Source organism: Bradysia coprophila, chromosome II (genome assembly GCF_014529535.1).
Source record: "Bradysia coprophila strain Holo2 chromosome II, BU_Bcop_v1, whole genome shotgun sequence".
Classification (NCBI taxonomy): Eukaryota; Metazoa; Arthropoda; class Insecta; order Diptera; family Sciaridae; genus Bradysia; species Bradysia coprophila.
Genome location: NC_050735.1, coordinates 1,467,186 through 1,483,521, shown reverse-complemented (window position 1 = coordinate 1,483,521; position 16,336 = coordinate 1,467,186). Strand labels below are relative to the sequence as shown.

General features: G+C 38.6%; 6 protein-coding genes across 6 annotated transcripts; 3 read left to right on the top strand and 3 right to left on the bottom strand.

The window, feature by feature from the left end:
* The first annotated feature begins 506 nt into the window (after positions 1–506).
* Positions 507–1,903, top strand: LOC119073667. Its single transcript, XM_037179302.1, has 3 exons — positions 507–695; positions 755–1,549; positions 1,618–1,903. The coding sequence occupies exons 1-3, from the start codon at positions 656–658 to the stop codon at positions 1,806–1,808; spliced, it is 1,026 nt and encodes a 341-aa protein (XP_037035197.1). The 5' UTR covers positions 507–655; the 3' UTR covers positions 1,809–1,903.
* Positions 1,904–3,542: 1,639 nt separating this feature from the next.
* On the top strand, positions 3,543–4,121 carry LOC119080236 (N-acetyltransferase MPR1-like). The gene has a single exon (XM_037188523.1). The coding sequence runs from the start codon at positions 3,543–3,545 to the stop codon at positions 4,119–4,121; it is 579 nt and encodes a 192-aa protein (XP_037044418.1).
* Positions 4,122–4,315: 194 nt separating this feature from the next.
* On the bottom strand, positions 4,316–5,295 carry LOC119074773 (ankyrin repeat domain-containing protein 49). The gene is made up of 3 exons (XM_037181080.1): positions 5,082–5,295; positions 4,708–5,013; positions 4,316–4,649 (listed from the first exon to the last, which is right to left on the bottom strand). The coding sequence occupies exons 1-3, from the start codon at positions 5,212–5,214 to the stop codon at positions 4,444–4,446; spliced, it is 645 nt and encodes a 214-aa protein (XP_037036975.1). The 5' UTR covers positions 5,215–5,295; the 3' UTR covers positions 4,316–4,443.
* Positions 5,296–5,902: 607 nt separating this feature from the next.
* Positions 5,903–9,264, top strand: LOC119071126 (protein pygopus). Its single transcript, XM_037175836.1, has 3 exons — positions 5,903–6,192; positions 6,657–7,974; positions 8,583–9,264. The coding sequence occupies exons 2-3, from the start codon at positions 6,740–6,742 to the stop codon at positions 8,701–8,703; spliced, it is 1,356 nt and encodes a 451-aa protein (XP_037031731.1). The 5' UTR covers positions 5,903–6,192; positions 6,657–6,739; the 3' UTR covers positions 8,704–9,264.
* Positions 9,265–11,242: 1,978 nt separating this feature from the next.
* On the bottom strand, positions 11,243–13,297 carry LOC119071650. Its single transcript, XM_037176653.1, has 2 exons — positions 13,025–13,297; positions 11,243–12,580 (listed from the first exon to the last, which is right to left on the bottom strand). The coding sequence occupies exons 1-2, from the start codon at positions 13,168–13,170 to the stop codon at positions 11,566–11,568; spliced, it is 1,161 nt and encodes a 386-aa protein (XP_037032548.1). The 5' UTR covers positions 13,171–13,297; the 3' UTR covers positions 11,243–11,565.
* A 438-nt stretch (positions 13,298–13,735) lies between these two features.
* LOC119072871 (opsin-1-like) lies at positions 13,736–15,698 on the bottom strand. The gene is made up of 8 exons (XM_037178217.1): positions 15,372–15,698; positions 15,215–15,313; positions 14,925–15,152; positions 14,740–14,865; positions 14,530–14,677; positions 14,228–14,383; positions 14,047–14,168; positions 13,736–13,985 (listed from the first exon to the last, which is right to left on the bottom strand). Exons 1-8 carry the CDS (start codon positions 15,470–15,472, stop codon positions 13,862–13,864), a joined length of 1,104 nt encoding a protein of 367 aa, XP_037034112.1. The 5' UTR covers positions 15,473–15,698; the 3' UTR covers positions 13,736–13,861.
* Positions 15,699–16,336: the final 638 nt, after the last annotated feature.

Genomic DNA, 16,336 nt, shown 5'->3' with positions numbered 1-16,336 from the left:
CCAATTTTCAAACATTTATTCAAACTATGTTTGTAGGAGAAAATTCACGCCGTAAGTGCGATCGAAATTCAAAATGAAAAGTGCGGATGCGGAGGTCTTTTTAACGTAGCGTCATTTTCATACAGGGAAGCGTTAAAATGTATTTTTTGGTTCATTTTTTCATCGAATCGTTCACTTAAAATTCAAATTTTAGGCATACTTACTGCGTGAATAAGTCAGCGTGCAGATTCTCGTATTTTCGTAACTTTAAGAATTCGTAAGTTGGGGTTTTATACACGCAACTGTCAAGTTACTTATATTTAGGGTTACGATCACAAAAATTGATTGAGAAAATCAGTCAGTCAAGGGACCTAACCTACCTATTAGGTATGGCCTAGTCTCTCAGGTAGCTATGGTTTAATTCAAACGTAGTTATCATCCAAATAATATTAAAACCACTTCAGATAATGCATCCGCAAAAACACACGGAACCCAAGTTTCCCCGTCAAAGTGATCTATATCAGCGATGAAGAATAGTAACATTGAACATACTCCAACTCCACTCTCAACACGACATTCAAGACGTTTCGCCTAACCTTTCAAAACACAGAGAATTACTCTTTTAGGATAAACAAGTTTTTTATATTTTGTCGATAGTTTCTGGATTTAATATGATATGATGCATCGACTGTTACGACTGAGTCGTGCAGGTTTAAGTAACTTATTTGAACTCACAATTCGATTACAACCAAATACAGTTTCTTTGTTTTTTAATGTTGTTTAGATGCTCCAACTGTTAACCAAGTGGTACGGCAACCTACCAATCTGGTGTTTGTGCGAAATGCAAGCAGCAAAGGTTTCGTAATGGGACGCCAGATTAGAACATTGAACAAACTTTTAACTGGCAAAAAGAAGAGTAAGAAAAACTGGAAAATAGACGACGACGTACCGAAACTACCGTCGATAGAGTCACTCAGCAATCCGACGTCGCATGGAAAATCTTCTCAACGTAGAGTACATGTATTAAACAAGTTGTTTATGCGACACATTACCGATTATATGGCCACAGATAGCACATTCACCGGATATGCCTTAGAAATATCTCGAGTCAACATCACAACAGACTTCAAATTGGTCAATGTCTATTGGTTGGCCAGAGGGGACGGAACTGACGAACGACTGGAGGCTATGCTGTCCAAATCGACGGGCATGTTGCGATATAATTTGAGTACATTGAGGTTGATGGGCGAGGTGCCAATGATTAAGTTTGTCAAAGACAGATTCTATGCGAAAAGTGTTGAAGTGGATATGCTGCTGAAAGTGGCTGACTTTGGCGATGATTATGTGCCATCTACACCATCGCAAATGATTAGGAATGACCTGTCGGGCAATACTATTCCATTTGACAACGAGCTTCCCGAGATGACGCACACCATTTTGGGACTGAATCATGCAGAAATTATGAATCGCATCAAACACAACATGTCAAAGGCGAAACAAGCCTGGGAAAAGTATGAAACGGTACTGCCGACCAGTTTGCAGGAAAAGTATGCACCTGCCGGAGAAGAAAGTGAGTACAACGGAATATTTTCCCTAAATTTTTCCTATTTTATCGAAAATCAAATTTCCTAAATCCAGGGAGAGATACCATTGTCCGACTACGCGAAGAAGAATTTCAAGCATTTTTGAGTCAGCGCAGAACACGAAATAGAAAAGAGAGGAGACCACGTCCAGCTACGGAGAATGATGATTTTGATGAGGACGATGCTGCCGATCTGTCCGAAGAACAGGATACGTACGACGACGATTTTGAAATTGAGAAAAAGTGAAAAAGAAGAAATTTTGTTGATTAAAATTAGTACTTTCAGCCAAATGTCGTGCAGTGCAGACTGTCAATAAATGAGAACGATTTTCAAAAATTTAATCCGAGTGGTACTTAAGTAGTGAACGGGGGAAAACCCGGTGAAGTGTTTGCGACGATATAATTATAGACTGAGATCCCACAGGCATATCATCAGGCAAAGCTTTATTAGGAATTTCAATTCTTAAATTCTTAAAAATTTAATTCCTAAATTTCCATAAAATTCTTAAAATAGGGAAAAATGTGTCCTAAAAAAAGAAAGTCAAACGGTAAAAAACCGAATTATCTGCCATGCCACTTTGTGACGCAAACTTTACCCTAAACTTAAAAAAAAAAATCTTGACGAGGTTTCCGATTGTTTACCCGTTGTCAAGAGAAGCACAGGTTCAATTGCATTCCCAAATGAATTATTTCTTTCCTTTTGATAATTACTTACTAAAAATACTTATAAAGAAGAAAATTGGAGAGTGAAGTTTGCGAGGGTTGTAATTTACACGAGTTTCGTATTCCGCGATTTTTAGCAGACTATATAGGATAGGAGTCTCCTATTAGGAGGAGCATCGCTCTCTGAACCTTCAATTCAACTCTTCAATTCATGAGAGCCGAGGCGATTTTACGAAAGCGGCTGGACCCTCGGCTTGAGATACATGGCCTTATTCGTGATGTAACTTCTTCTTTTTTGTACCGAGCCGACCAGCGAAAAGTTTAAAAGATGTTAGCTCTAATCAATATCTAATAGTTTGGCTAAGACTCAAAGCACTAGTTTTGTTACGGATGTGCTAGAGCGACTCAAGTTTCACGGGGATGCCTTTTTTTTGAAAAAGTGATATTGCTTCCTGCGCGGCCACTATACTTGAGCGATTTATATATGGTTCTAATCTAGGTGATGACATCCGATACCATTAGTTTGCAGGTATCCGGATCGAGCCATTCTACCGACCTTTTTGAAAATTGTAAATTTTTCGAGGTGAAATTGCTGCTGGCGCCACTCAGAAGAATTTTTCCGAACACATCGATACTGCTAACTTTGTACTTTGTTGAGGCTAGTATTTGACCATAATTTTACATTTATCCGATTAGTTGTGAGGAGAACATTGCCTAAATACACTTTTGCCCCAAAGCATTTTTCTCAGAGGTCCACACCTAAGGTAAAATTGTTTGAAGAAAAAATTTCTTCTACAAATTTTTCAGCATAGTCCAACGAATCCATCCATATCAAAATAGCTACATTCGGAGATACCTTGAATTTCAATTGGTCTACGTTTTCGCAAAGTGACTCTTAACGATACGTGAGAGAGATGAAGAGTTTCACATTAAAGGTTTTTGATACGGATAGGTGTTTCGTCTCGGGTCGGCGTTAGCCTAGGGAAATGTAGGAAAATTCAAGAAATGTGGGAAGACATTTTTCCAAAAGTAGTCCCTGGTAGCGAGACAAAATAAGAGTCGTTGAACAAATGGTTCTCGGATCGGGTGGTGTACCAATGTAATGTAATGTTTCGAACCGTGTTACACGTCATACTATTATAATAATTCAAGCTAACGCAACCCTGGTAGAGCTCGTACAGAGCTCCTAATGTTTGCAAATAAAAACAGCTGATAACTCATACGAACAAATCGAACATGAACTTTGCTTTCACTTACTCGGTTTATCGCGGTACTTGTATCATTTAGTGTCAGATCATTCATCGAAAGAGTTTACAAAATGACGACCGCATACAATTTCGATGCAAAAGACATTCGAAGAACTTTCGACGATTTGCCGGAAAACGTAATTAGTGCAAGAACGGCCGAGAAATTCGTATTCGATGTGTACAGAGAGGAGATCGACTATCCATTGCTTTTCGAGTTGTTCAAAGAAATCGTCGAAGAAGGACAAACTTACCCACAAGACACAATTGACGAAAAAACTTTCCGGCAATATTTCCTGTCGCACAACTGTTTCGTTTTCCGGTTGCAAGAATCGAACAAAACTGTCGGCGGATTCTATATCAAACCGAATTTTCCCGGTCGGTCGTCCCATTTGGCTAACTTTGGAATGGCTATCAAGTCCGAGTATCGGGGTCATGGTCTCGGTAAATTGATGGTGCCGAGAGCTATTAAATATGCGAAAATTGTCGGATACGAAGCACTGTACACGAATCTGGTTTTTGTTACGAATCCGGCCAGCGTACAAGTGTGCAAAGAGAACGGATTCGTTGAGGTGGGTCGTCTACCAAGAGCGGGCAATTTAAAAGGCCTTGGATTCACCGATGCCCTGCAACTATATCGCGATTTACGGTGAACTATTAACGTTGTAAACGATGGATTCAATAAAGAAACTCCCATCCTCGTTCAATTTTTGGTGTAGCGATGGGTCGAACAGGTAAATTATGTTTCTTTTACCTTTGTGTCTCCAAGAGAAATGTCCATTGCCTTCAGTCAGCTTACTTCTATTGCTTCTATTCTACTGTCGTTTCTTCATTTTAAATGGACTGGACTGGAGTCTTGTTCAATTTCTGTATTTCCAACAAAATTTGGAGTCTCACTCCAAGGGAAGTGTCCCCAAACACCTCATTCAACTTCAACATTCATCAAACTCTCAATTCTTTCATTCCATTCCACTCTCAGTCAATCCGGTTCGTATTGTCCACAAACGCCGGATGAGCCATTTCGAAAACCGGAAATGTTAAACCAGTTCTCCGGGCAATATCTGCAGCCACTTCTTTGGAATTATTCGTTAGATGCGGTTGAACATTCGGATTCAGCATTAGAGTCATTGCCATCTCCCGACAATTCGACACAGAAGCAGCGATATGCAGTGGTGTTTGATCTAAACGAATTGTTCATTGAAACGAAACCCGTTTCCTAATGTATTAAAATGTACCAACCTCCATCCGTTCGGGCATTCACATCGGCACCGTACTGCAGAAGCATGGCAACACATTTATTGTTCGACCACTGGCAGGATGAATGCAGTGGAGTCCATTTGAAATCGGTCAGGGCATTTACATCGGCACCATGCTGAATCAACAATTTGGCCAGTTCGATGTTGTTGTTGTAGCAAGCCCGATGCAACGGTGTGTATCCATCCTCGTCCTTAGCTTGTACACAATCCGGTTTCGTGTTTAAAATTGTCCGGACAATATCAATTTTCCCTTCGTTTGTCGCCCATAACACTTTTTGCTCTAAGGTGGCTGTTTAGGATGATACATTCCATCGGTTATTCCGACTATGAAGAGATCACGCAAAATTGGATACTCACAGTGCGGCTCTTTGTCTTCAGAAATCTCGTCATTCGGATCCTCCCAGCCGCTGACGAACATTCCAGGCTTGACATTAGCCCTACGAAATTCTTCTAACTGATCGATTGAATCGTTGTCCGAATCACTATCCATTGTTTATATTCTGGTTTAATGTCTCGCTTCTGTTATCACGAAACGGAAAAGGGGTTCTACGTACAACACCTCGATATAACTACAAACAAAACAAAAACAAATAGTCAACGAAATGTCATCATAAAGCGATGGACAATTATTTCGCGCCAATAAATTTGAAAGTGAAATTCACAATTTGAACAGATTGCAAGCTCTAGCAACGTTTCTCACATTCTAAATTTTATTATTTTCATTAATTTTTCGGCTGACAATTTTGATTTGACTGAATTTTCATTAATTTGAAAAGATTGAAATTCTAAGAGCACTAACTTTGAGTGTGTTCATTTCTCCCTACACATTTCGCTACTGGGAAGTGTGAGGGAAAAAAAATTATGGAAATGTTTGTCGATTTATTTGACTAGGTTTTCGGTAAGTAGTCAAAATACCAGATCATCAGAATCGTTCTACTCGTTCTAAAGTTTTTTTTTTTAACGAAAAGAATGAGATTTTGATTAATTAATTTGGAGAACTGGCAGCATATTCGATGTTAATTTAATGTACCATCCGCCATCGGTTCGAAAACATTTCGGTAAATTTTGTGGTATTGTGGTAATGATCTGAAAGGTATTACCGGTACAGCACAGTTTGTATATGGAATTTCAACCTAACAAAAACGAAAAAATCTGTTCGACGGTATACCAAAAAATTCGAACCTATGGAAAAATGATAAAATGTCAAAAAAATTCGAAAAAGTATGGCGTTATGTACAACTTTAAATTGACAAAAATACTAACTTTCAACATTAAACGGACGAAATATTGGCGTACGACAAATTTAAATGCAAAATAAACCGGATTTATGTACCACAAACAGTAGAAGACAGCAATTTTAACCGCAATTTGTTCCAAATATTTACAATCTATCCCGAGTGTGGACGGATCGCAACGCAAAGAAACCATTTTTATGAATTTTATTTAAATATTATGGTATTATGAAAAGGTAACTATGGCATGGGAAAAATTGATGTTTTCGGTAATATTTTACTATAGATTCACTGTGACGGCCAATTTTTCGTAGTTTCACACGGCATTTGTGCTCATTGAACGAATGTTTACGTTTTTGTTTTGCATTTATATTGTACAATCGCAAAGGAAAAGCATGGGCACGGGAACAACAGTACCAAACTCTGTGGATTTCGGAATATTTGCTAAATAGACAACAACTTCGTGCATCAGATGCTCCAACACAATTTTAACAAATCGAAATTTTTGCGTTTGGTTCAAATGTTCCACCCAATGACTGCTTTCCTCTGCTCATGTTTACAATAGGAAAAATATTAATTTGTGTCTGAGCTCGAGTGTTAAAACGAAATTTGAAAAAGCAGCTCTCACAGCCCGTTTTTGATCGTTCAGTGTTTCACCAATAATCAACATGGTACTTATGTGGCTTGTCTTCCATTTTAGGCTAACTGGATCAATTCTCGTCGTACTTGGTGTAAGCGTCGTCGTGTCGTCACACATGATTTATACAGTCTGAATCTCAAGCAATGGCACACAATTTAGGAATGGCTTATCGAATGCCACAATCCGGCTTATGCCCACCAGATTTCAAATCGCCATCAGAACAAGCACAACATATGCCACCAGCGCCTAGTAATCCGAAAAAGAGACGAAAAACGTCAAACGCAAATGCAATAGCAGCACAACCGCCGCCCACTCCCTTAGACCTACTACCTCCTCCGCTGAGTGGCTATGGCGACACCATCGTCGCATCGAATCCGTTCGATGATACACCATCGGCCCCATCAATGAGTCACCCAATGAATCACATGGTTATGCATGGCATGAACCATATGCACAATCACATGAACGGTCCGCCGATGAGACCAATGCATCCAATGAATATGAATATGGGACCGATTGGGCCGATGTCACATATGAACAGAGGCGGTCTGAGTCCCATGGCCAATTCAAATATGGGCGGAATAAGTCCGCTCGGCAGTATGAATCCGAATATTGGACAGAACATTTCTCCACTTGGACCGATGGGCGGTATGTCACCTATGAGCAATCAAAATTCACACATACCGAACAATCCGATGGGTAGTCCGATGAGCAGTGGCGGACCAATTGGCAGTCCAATGAATATGCCGATGGGATCACCGATGGGCTCGGCAATGGGAAGTCCGTTGGGAGGACCACAACACTTAAACAATGGACAAATGGGTCCACCAATGCATAGTCCTATTGGCAATAGTCCGAGTCATATGCAAGGATCGCGACTAAACGGCAACTTAAACGCAAACGGCGGTCCAATCAATCATCAAATGTCGCAGCATGGCGGTCCGAATCAAAATTCAATATCAATGGCATCCGGTAATTTATGCCAGAATACCGGACCCATCACGTCAAACAGCAATATGAGCGGTGTCATGAACCAGATGAATCACTCGAACATGATGAGCCAGAGTAACATCCAACCGAACTGCAATACAAACAGCAATCCGATGAATTCGAACCTGATGAACATGAACATGGGACCGAATCATATGAATCCAATGGCCGGTAATGGGCCGCAGTCGAATGGACCGCCGGGAATGTTCGGACCGAAACCGATGCCAATTAGTGCGGGAAAAGTATATCCTCCCGGTACGCCGATGATTTTCAATCCACAGAATCCCAGTGCGCCTCCTATTTACACTTGCGGATTGTGTCATAAAGAAGTGAACGACAATGACGAAGCACTGTTTTGCGAGTCGGGATGCAATTTCTTTTTTCACAGGTAAAGTTTTGGGTTGCCATTTTTCTGCGGTTTTTGTTACTGTTACGGTCGGCGACTTTGAAACAAGTGACCCCGTTTGTTTCAGCTGATCCACTCATACAAACAAAAGCGCTTTTTATGAGTTAAATCAATTATTACGCGCGTGGTAGTGATAAAACCGTTTAAAGGCTTGAAGACAGTTTTCTTTATGTGAGTGGAACAGCTGAAACGAAATGCGTCACTTTTTTCAAAGTCATCGATCACTTAAAGTCGCAACAGGTCAGATCTTTCCGCCTGAACCTAAACCCAACACCCGTTGATCTGAAACAATTCAGGTCAAGCTTTCCGTCAACCTGTAGTAACTTGAAAACTGTTGAGCAGACCTTGAACCAGAGTAACCCGGAATAGTTAGGTCAGGTCAGGCTTCGCGTCAACCAGTTAGTTTTCTGAATAGACCCTGACCACAGAATTCCAGGTTGACCTGATCACCGATATTTAGGTTATCGTTCAGACTAACGGTAAATCAGGTTCAAGTGAACTCAGGTCAGGTTCTGGTTGACATTTGATCCGTTCCGAGCTTTAATCTGGTGCAAAAATTCAAATTTTATTTCTTGATTTAAATTTTGCAGGTCATGCACTGGTCTAACGGAAGTGGCTTTCCAACTCATCACAAAAGAAGTATTCGCCGAGTGGTGCTGCGACAAGTGTCTGTCTTCCAAGAACATCCCACTCGTCAAGTTTAAGTGTTAAGTGAAGAAGTGTTTTTTTGTTATACATCAAGATGTGATCGTGTAGTAACTGTATGGGGTCATACTTCCGACGAAACGAAAATGGTTTTCTTTTCTACATTTTGACGAAAAGAACTATAGTGAAATTAAATTTAATATTTTGATATATATTCACAACCATACACAGAGAGAGTAAAAGTTAAAAGTTTGTTAAACAATTTTCATTTTTTATTTGAGTGATGTGTCCGTGTTTCAATGCGACATAGCACAAAATATAAAGTAATGCTACAACAACTACAAAACACTGTGGAAAAATGTTTGAAGAATATACTTTCTTGCTCGAAGCCATCGAATGTGTACCTTCATTGTACTGCTAAGTAATATGCCTTGTTCAAGTTTTTTCTGGTTTTTTATTCTTTGATTAAACGAAAATTATTGTAAAAACTACAAAAATTGGGAGAAAGAGAAAAAGAGAGAGAGAGAGAAGAGAAAAAAAATTGGAATAAGAAAATGATTATTTTTAACACAGACTGTAACAAAGTGAGATTAGTCATTTAAGAAGAGAAAACGAAAGAAAAAGTAAGAAAAATCTTAAATTCGAAGAAGAAGTGTTTAATTTTTATGTTTCTTTCATGTAAATGTAAATAATTCGATAGTGTAATGATTATTGTAAAAACAACAACAAAAAAAACCAAGCAAGAAATTCACAAATTACAATTTTATTAAAAATTTTATCAATAAATTTATAAATTCAGTCGTCACATCTACTAGCCGAGACATCCGAATACGTATAAAAGGCTGTCACTCCGCATAAAACTCATACAAATTTCGTCTTCGACGCAGAGGTCTTCTGTTGCTCTTTACATATCGTACTCGGATATTGATTTTGAAGTTCACTAAAGTTCCATGAATGTTGCTTTAAGGAGTCTCCTATAGATTTCGAGCTGGTTCGCATCGACATTTCGTTCATCATTGGAATTGAGGTCACCATTCTGTTCGGTTTGATATATCAAAGATAAGAGGCGCCATGAAAATCGAATAAGTCCGTACCAAGGATTATTTTTGTGAAAGTGCTTCCCATATTTTGTTGAATGTTCCCGCATTTTCCAAGAGTTTTCCATATTTTTCCTAATTTTCCCAAAAGTGTTTTTTGTCAAATTTGGAAATATGCAGGAAAATTCGGTAAAATGTGGGAACATTCAAGAAAATATGGGGAAACATTTTCACAAAAATAATCCTTACGAACTAGAAGTAGAGAATTGAATCCATGGATTCATTGAACATCTTGAACAGTGCCGTCACGTTATCCATCTTTTATTTGTTCAGTTTGTACCACCCATTCATATCTTGTTACTTATACACATTCTGTGAATATATCTTAGACTAATCATAGATAGACTGGTATTTCATACAATTAGCGGTTCATTTTCGAAACGTCAAATCTAATACACTGTATGAAAATGAACTCAAATGAACACTGACATACACTGAAAAATCTTATTCGCAAAAAATATAAGGCTACTAGATTATTCGGGTCCCTAGTCAAATCAGCGCTCCTGCCTGGTTAACTTTACTCTGTCGTGGGTCCCGACACAAGTTTCGTACAATTTTACGTAGAGTTTTCCACTTACACATGTAGTCGTTGAAAATTTTGATTATTCTAGTAGGCACATTTAAATATCTTGCGCTAATTTGCCCACTAATTTAGTTGGGTAATACTCACACCATCAAATATTACGTATTTCCGGGATCACAAATTTTACGTAATTCTGTTCTTAATTTCATGTCTACGTAATAAATGGAATAAATGGACTTTTACGAAAAATTGGTGTCGAATCGAATCTGGCACACGAAGCAAAAATGTCACATTTATAATTTGTTCACAATCTCGCACACGCAAATTCAATGCTATAGCCCTGTCATCAACTTAATTTTCTCCTTTAAAAAAATTGTGGTAACGAAAAATCACGTGCGAGTTCGTCTTTTAAGTAAAGTGTGTTGTTTTTGCACTGTGTGCCAGATTAACCGTCCCCTAAACCAGTGATTACGCCCTCGAGAAAATCTTTATCTTTATCTTCTGTGAGGTTCGCTTATGAAGCGACCTCAAATTTATAAAATTCATTATCTTAACCAAACAAAAAATGAATTTTTGATAGATTTGCCTTAAGTGGCTCTCCGACTTAAGCAAAATCCAGCGTTAGGTCATTGAATCAAGTAGAGATAACAACTAGTGCAACTAGTGGACAATCATATCATTTGTCCCACCACATTACTTCTTGAGTCAATATATAATTCGGGCTGATGGTGCTTAGGAATTAGGATTTGAAATCTTAACTTTTAGTTGATACTAACCACTCTGGGACCTGATGTGTCGCGATCCTTTAGCGAAGAGCTTTTGCAGCTCACCAGATCGGAAATAAGGCAAGTGGTGGGGTTATTCACGAATCGTTGTAAGCTTAATGGTCACCTATACATAATAGATCCTACATGATTTTGTGGGCTGACCGGTGTACATTTCTTATCAAAAGAAAAACAATATTCGGAAGCAACGTTAGAAGAGCTTCCACCTACTCAACACCTTTCCATGAAAAGACCTTATTGAATCATTCAAACATTGAGTTCTTTTGTTTCAAATAAATATATTTCTTGTAATCAAGATTCAACGGATCCGTTCAATAACACGTTCCCTTTAACCTTTCACAAACGCCACACGTATCGCCATATTAGATCTATTACTTCCTTTGTCTAAAGTATCGCCAATCACTATAGTATAAACAGGCACTTTGTTACAACACTGGCAATTGACGATAACAGCCATTTCTGAAAGATTAAATCATACAACTGATACTATACATAATAAGTCTTTTCTGTCCTCGGTTCCGGATCACAGCTTCCCACTAAGACTTTTAGCAAGTCGAGAAATTTCATTCTCCACAGTCAGATCGAAAACTTTGCACAAGTATCCCATTTTCAGATTACAATTTTGACCGTAATAAATGTACGTCTTTGATGTGCTGTTAAACGAATAGCTTAAACAACGGCCGGAACCTTGAATATCCGTCATATTTGTGTCCTTGCTATCAACGGTGATGGCATCATATTTTTCCGTTTGTAATTCATTTTTAAATGAATTCACAGGCTTCGCGGAACTGGACCAGATCCACAACAAGCCTGGATTTAGGCCGGCTAGCCAGTAATTGTATTTTTTGTGTTTTTTGTTGTTCTTCAAAAATAGACCAACATCGTAGTATTCTTTGTAGGAATCGAATTCCAACAGTTGACTGCCACGAGACTTTGATTTGCACATAGCATTTGCCGATTGCCAGTCTGTACTCGGCGTATGTACAATAAGATAACAGTTGTCGCCAATTCGAGTCGAATTACTATCATGGCATATTGATTCCTTTTCACTTAGAAATTGCTGTGTCGCATTGATCACAACAGGCGGGCCGTGAATTGGTTTAGAAGCTGCTTGATTTTGTTGGTGCTGTGTTGTGGAAGCTTGCTCAAATTGATGTTGTTTTTCCATTAAGTACAGAACTAGTTCATCCGTTTTCTTCAGCCGCTTCTCCAAATAGTCAACTCGATACACCAGTTTTTCAATAGCCCCGAGCAGATACAAATCCGTTTCGGAAATTTCGGTGGCTTGTAGTCGTCCATTACCAGGTCGAAAGTCTACTGGCTTCGTCGGGTTATTGTCAATTCGTTTCACTATTTGTGGCGGAGGCGCTGGGCGCGTTCTTGTGAGTGGTGGTGGTTGCATTTCTTGGTATGGAATGGTAGGACGAACAATATTCGGCTCGTATGCTTCACCAATTCGTCTGGTAATGTATACTCGTCGATTCGGTGAAAATTGTTTTTGAAGGTATTTACCCTGTCGTGTTTGTTCGGGTGGTAGTCTGTGAATGGAACATAAGGAAAGGAATTAAAATATATTGCTTTGGTGATCCGTTGTGTAGATATTTTAGTGAAGCACCGTCAGAGTCGGTTTCTTTGGAATTCCCTCAAAAATTGATGCATTCGTGGACTTCTCAACATGTCAGTTAGGGAGGGAGAAGCGTGCGCTCAATATGTTTTGATTTTTTTCTTGATGTGTATGGGAGATTATCTCAAATCCACCTTTTTGTGTCGTGTGCTCTTTTTGAGGCCCTTAATTGAAGGAACGGTTTAATTCATTTACCAAAAGAAAAGTGTTTTCAGTGTCGGGTTTGTGAATCCCATTAAAACACACTTGTAAGTAAAAGAGAATCCTGTTTCCTCTCCCCCGCATTACTCTACAGAGCAAAAGTTCATCGAAATGCTTGAAATGTCAGAATTCTTCACTTAATATAAAGCTTACTCACTCAATCGTGTATTGTTCCAGCAACGAGGACCAAATATCTAAATTTCTATCTGTACCATTTTCACTCTTCACTGTACCATTGACGAAAAATGCGAATAAAGCCACAAGAATCGAGACGGAACTAAACCGTTTGCAATAATGATTCATCTTAGTTTTGTGAAAGAGAAAATAAATGAAGACAATTATCGGGTCCACGGAGTTAAGATCGTCTGATCAACGTAAAATTACTTTTGCGACTACTAAATGTAGAAATGGATTTATTCCGGCCAGTCACAAAATTCACGAAAGAAATTTTGTTTTGTCGAACAGGTATATGTTAGTGGAAGTGAACACGCAGTGAAAGTATTTTCGTTTCAATCACGATCTTCAATGGAACCAATGTATGTATGCGATATACATACGTCGGTTTAACATTTAATTTACGTCATTACGATTGTTTGATCGTCAGTTGGTAATTTGAAGATTTTCAATATTGCACTGGGAGCGTTTGAATGTATTGTTTGTTGATAACAACACGACTTTACTCTGTCCTCTACTCTTCTCAGATCTCGCGTAATGCGAATATGTTTTCATTTAAATCCGGCGTTACATTGTGTGACTGACTATATCTGAAAGTAATTTCATCTGAAATCGATAAATTAGATCAGAAAAACCCAGTGAGTAGAGCACCAGCCGATGGATGTGAAATAATAGTAAAAAATGAAACGCTCTGTTCATGTATTGCATTAGAAATAACATTTTATTCAAGTTAAACTTCGCTAAAATTCTATTGCTAAAACAGATTCATCAGGAATAGCAGGAACAATCACAGGTTTCGGTCTTCGATACAATGTACATCTTAAGCCTTTCCATCCGCAGTAGCAGTAGTGTTCTGTGATGCCGTATCCGATTGAGCATTGTCAGTCTCTCCACACACCAACATGGGCAACTTCGCTTTCAGTGCAGCTCGATATTTCGGGTGACTGGTGAATTTATGTTCGGTAATTTCCTCATCGAAAGCATTTTAATTTCTTTTCGCCATACCTGATTCCATACACAATCGGATTGTACACAGCATTAGCCTTTGCAAACAATGATCCCCATATCGTACCTAGTGGAGTGAGTGCGGCACCTCCGAATACTCCGATATAATTAATTACCAAATACTGCAAATATAGATCGAAATAAGGACGAGCAGCAGCTGAACGTGAAAAAATAGTCTTACTGGTGTCCAGGCCATAAACCATAAAGAAATAGTGACAAGTGCAACTTTTGCCAGCTTCGCTTCGGCACTCTTATTTGCATCCTCAGAACTGCGAAGTGAGGCAACGTTCATTTTCTTCGCCTGCAATCTCATGGCCTTTTCATGAGCTGCAACTGTCTAAAATTGACTAATTGATCAACCTGGGCTTCTTCAGTTTTGGATGTTAAATAGTAAATTTCGCAGCTACGAAGCTTTTTAAGTTAAATGTAATGTTTCCAACAAGAGTCCGATAGCACTCTCGTAACATTCCTTTCGCTACTTACCCTAATAATAAACCAATACGAATAACAGATGAGGAAAAGTGGCATGTAATATACGAAGCATGAGTAAACCAGAATGTAAGATTTACTCGTCCAACTTTTGTTCATGAAGTCAGTACCACAGGACGATAGATTTCCTTCCGGTACATACCTTATTTTGGAGGTCAATTACATCGTACGGCAAAAAATGGATTATTTCTTGATTTCATATACCTATTCCAACCGAAAATCGGGGCCAACGTCCAAATAGTAGCAAACATATAAATGAAAAGAATCTTCAAAATTGCTCCAGGGATAGTCATTGGCTTCCCAGCCAATCCTTTGACGATAACGTTGTACCTAGTTGTGCAAAAAAGGTTAACAAAAAACGGCACATTGGCTTAAAATAATCATGCTACCGATCAAATGCGATCATACACATCGTCCAAATGGAGGTACATCCGAAAAACGAGCCACACATTGCGTATATGTCGCACATCATCGGTCCTAATATCCACGTTTCGTAGAAGCAATTTATTATCATCGGTGGACTTTGCGTTACCATCATCATAAAATCCGAAAAGGCCAGGTTCAAAACGAGCAAATTGGACGGCGTTCGCAGTGACTTTGTCGTAGAGAATATGTAGCTGTTAAAGAATGTTTCCGAATGTTTATCACAAGCACTACATTAAACTTTGAAAATATGTACACTACGACACCGTTTCCACACCACGCAATGATTCCCAGGAAAACCATTACAGTTCCCAGTGCATAGTTCCAAATTGTGGGTAGTGGAGAGTATTGATACCTAAAATCGGAATTTTTACATTTTTGTTCCCGAAGAGGAGTTGTTATCAGAGATTCACCAATGTGGATCAATGAGGTGCACCATATCGGGTGGTACACGGTCGATAATCGACATATTCATTGTCGTGTAGTCGTGAATGCCCCTTTGTGGACTATACATTTTCGATGATGTGGTCAATTGTAATTTATGCACTAGAACGATGATCACGATCCGAACTAGGAGCTGAGTGACTGAACCACAATTCTTACAAAGTTTTTTTTTTAAATTCAAATAAACAAGTAACTAATTGTGACTACCACCTCGATTGTGGTCTAACATTTGTTTCGATTTGACCAAACTCAGCCACTGCGTGTGACTACAATTATTTCCGATAAAATTTCGTTTTTTATAACTGTGCCGGATCCCATACGCTTATTAAATTATTGGATTGGAGTTTTTATTTCAATCTAAATGGATTAGGCGGAAAATGTAATATCATCGCAATGGGCATAAATTAGTGCTGATTCGTTATTACGAATGTCCAACCATCTGGATCACAAATTGAAATTATTCGTTGTCTCGTTCTTATTGTAAACCGCAAACGTGTTTTCTATAATTTTATTGCGGCTTCATCACTTTAACTGATTTATTTATCAAAGGTCATTCGTTCTGTTAGTCCATTCATATGTTACACGTGACGTCGATTTGATTTTTACAAAACGAGCGTATTCAATCAAAAAACAGGCGATATAACAACACCCACTGTATATATACAATCCATTTATCATTGAAGAAACATTATTTGGGCCTCTAGGAAATCACAACCGTGGATGGTTAAATGAATATTTATAGACCGAGCCATTTTAAATTGATCTTTTTCTCGGTAATCTTACCGCTCTATTTTCCCTGAAACGAATATATCGAATCAGTTGAATGCAGTTGAATTGCATCATTGGAATGAATTAACTCACATTCTTGGTATAATGTGTTGTCTACAAACACTTCACGTTTTATTATCGCATCATTTATTGTTAAGAAAAATGA

Bases quoted from the DNA above. Each gene is read 5' to 3' on its own strand.
- LOC119073667 (XM_037179302.1), top strand. From the start codon at position 656: ATGATGCATCGACTGTTACGACTGAGTCGTGCAGGTTTAA. The intron at 696-754 runs GTAACTTATTTG...TTGTTTTTTAAT, and splicing joins ACTGAGTCGTGCAGGTTTAA to GTTGTTTAGATGCTCCAACT. The intron at 1,550-1,617 runs GTGAGTACAACG...TCCTAAATCCAG, and splicing joins TGCACCTGCCGGAGAAGAAA to GGAGAGATACCATTGTCCGA.
- LOC119071126 (XM_037175836.1), top strand. From the start codon at position 6,740: ATGGCACACAATTTAGGAATGGCTTATCGAATGCCACAATCCGGCTTA. The intron at 7,975-8,582 runs GTAAAGTTTTGG...TAAATTTTGCAG, and splicing joins TGCAATTTCTTTTTTCACAG to GTCATGCACTGGTCTAACGG.
- LOC119080236 (XM_037188523.1), top strand. From the start codon at position 3,543: ATGACGACCGCATACAATTTCGATGCAAAAGACATTCGAAGAACTTTC.
- LOC119071650 (XM_037176653.1), bottom strand. From the start codon at position 13,170: ATGAATCATTATTGCAAACGGTTTAGTTCCGTCTCGATTCTTGTGGCT. The intron at 12,581-13,024 runs GTGAGTAAGCTT...TTCCATTCACAG, and splicing joins CTGGAACAATACACGATTGA to ACTACCACCCGAACAAACAC.
- LOC119074773 (XM_037181080.1), bottom strand. From the start codon at position 5,214: ATGGATAGTGATTCGGACAACGATTCAATCGATCAGTTAGAAGAATTT. The intron at 5,014-5,081 runs GTGAGTATCCAA...CATCCTAAACAG, and splicing joins TGAAGACAAAGAGCCGCACT to CCACCTTAGAGCAAAAAGTG. The intron at 4,650-4,707 runs GTTGGTACATTT...CAATTCGTTTAG, and splicing joins GAATGCCCGAACGGATGGAG to ATCAAACACCACTGCATATC.
- LOC119072871 (XM_037178217.1), bottom strand. From the start codon at position 15,472: ATGTATAGTCCACAAAGGGGCATTCACGACTACACGACAATGAATATG. The intron at 15,153-15,214 runs GTACATATTTTC...ATTCTTTAACAG, and splicing joins TGTGGAAACGGTGTCGTAGT to CTACATATTCTCTACGACAA. The intron at 13,986-14,046 runs GTATGGCGAAAA...TAAATTCACCAG, and splicing joins CCGATTGTGTATGGAATCAG to TCACCCGAAATATCGAGCTG.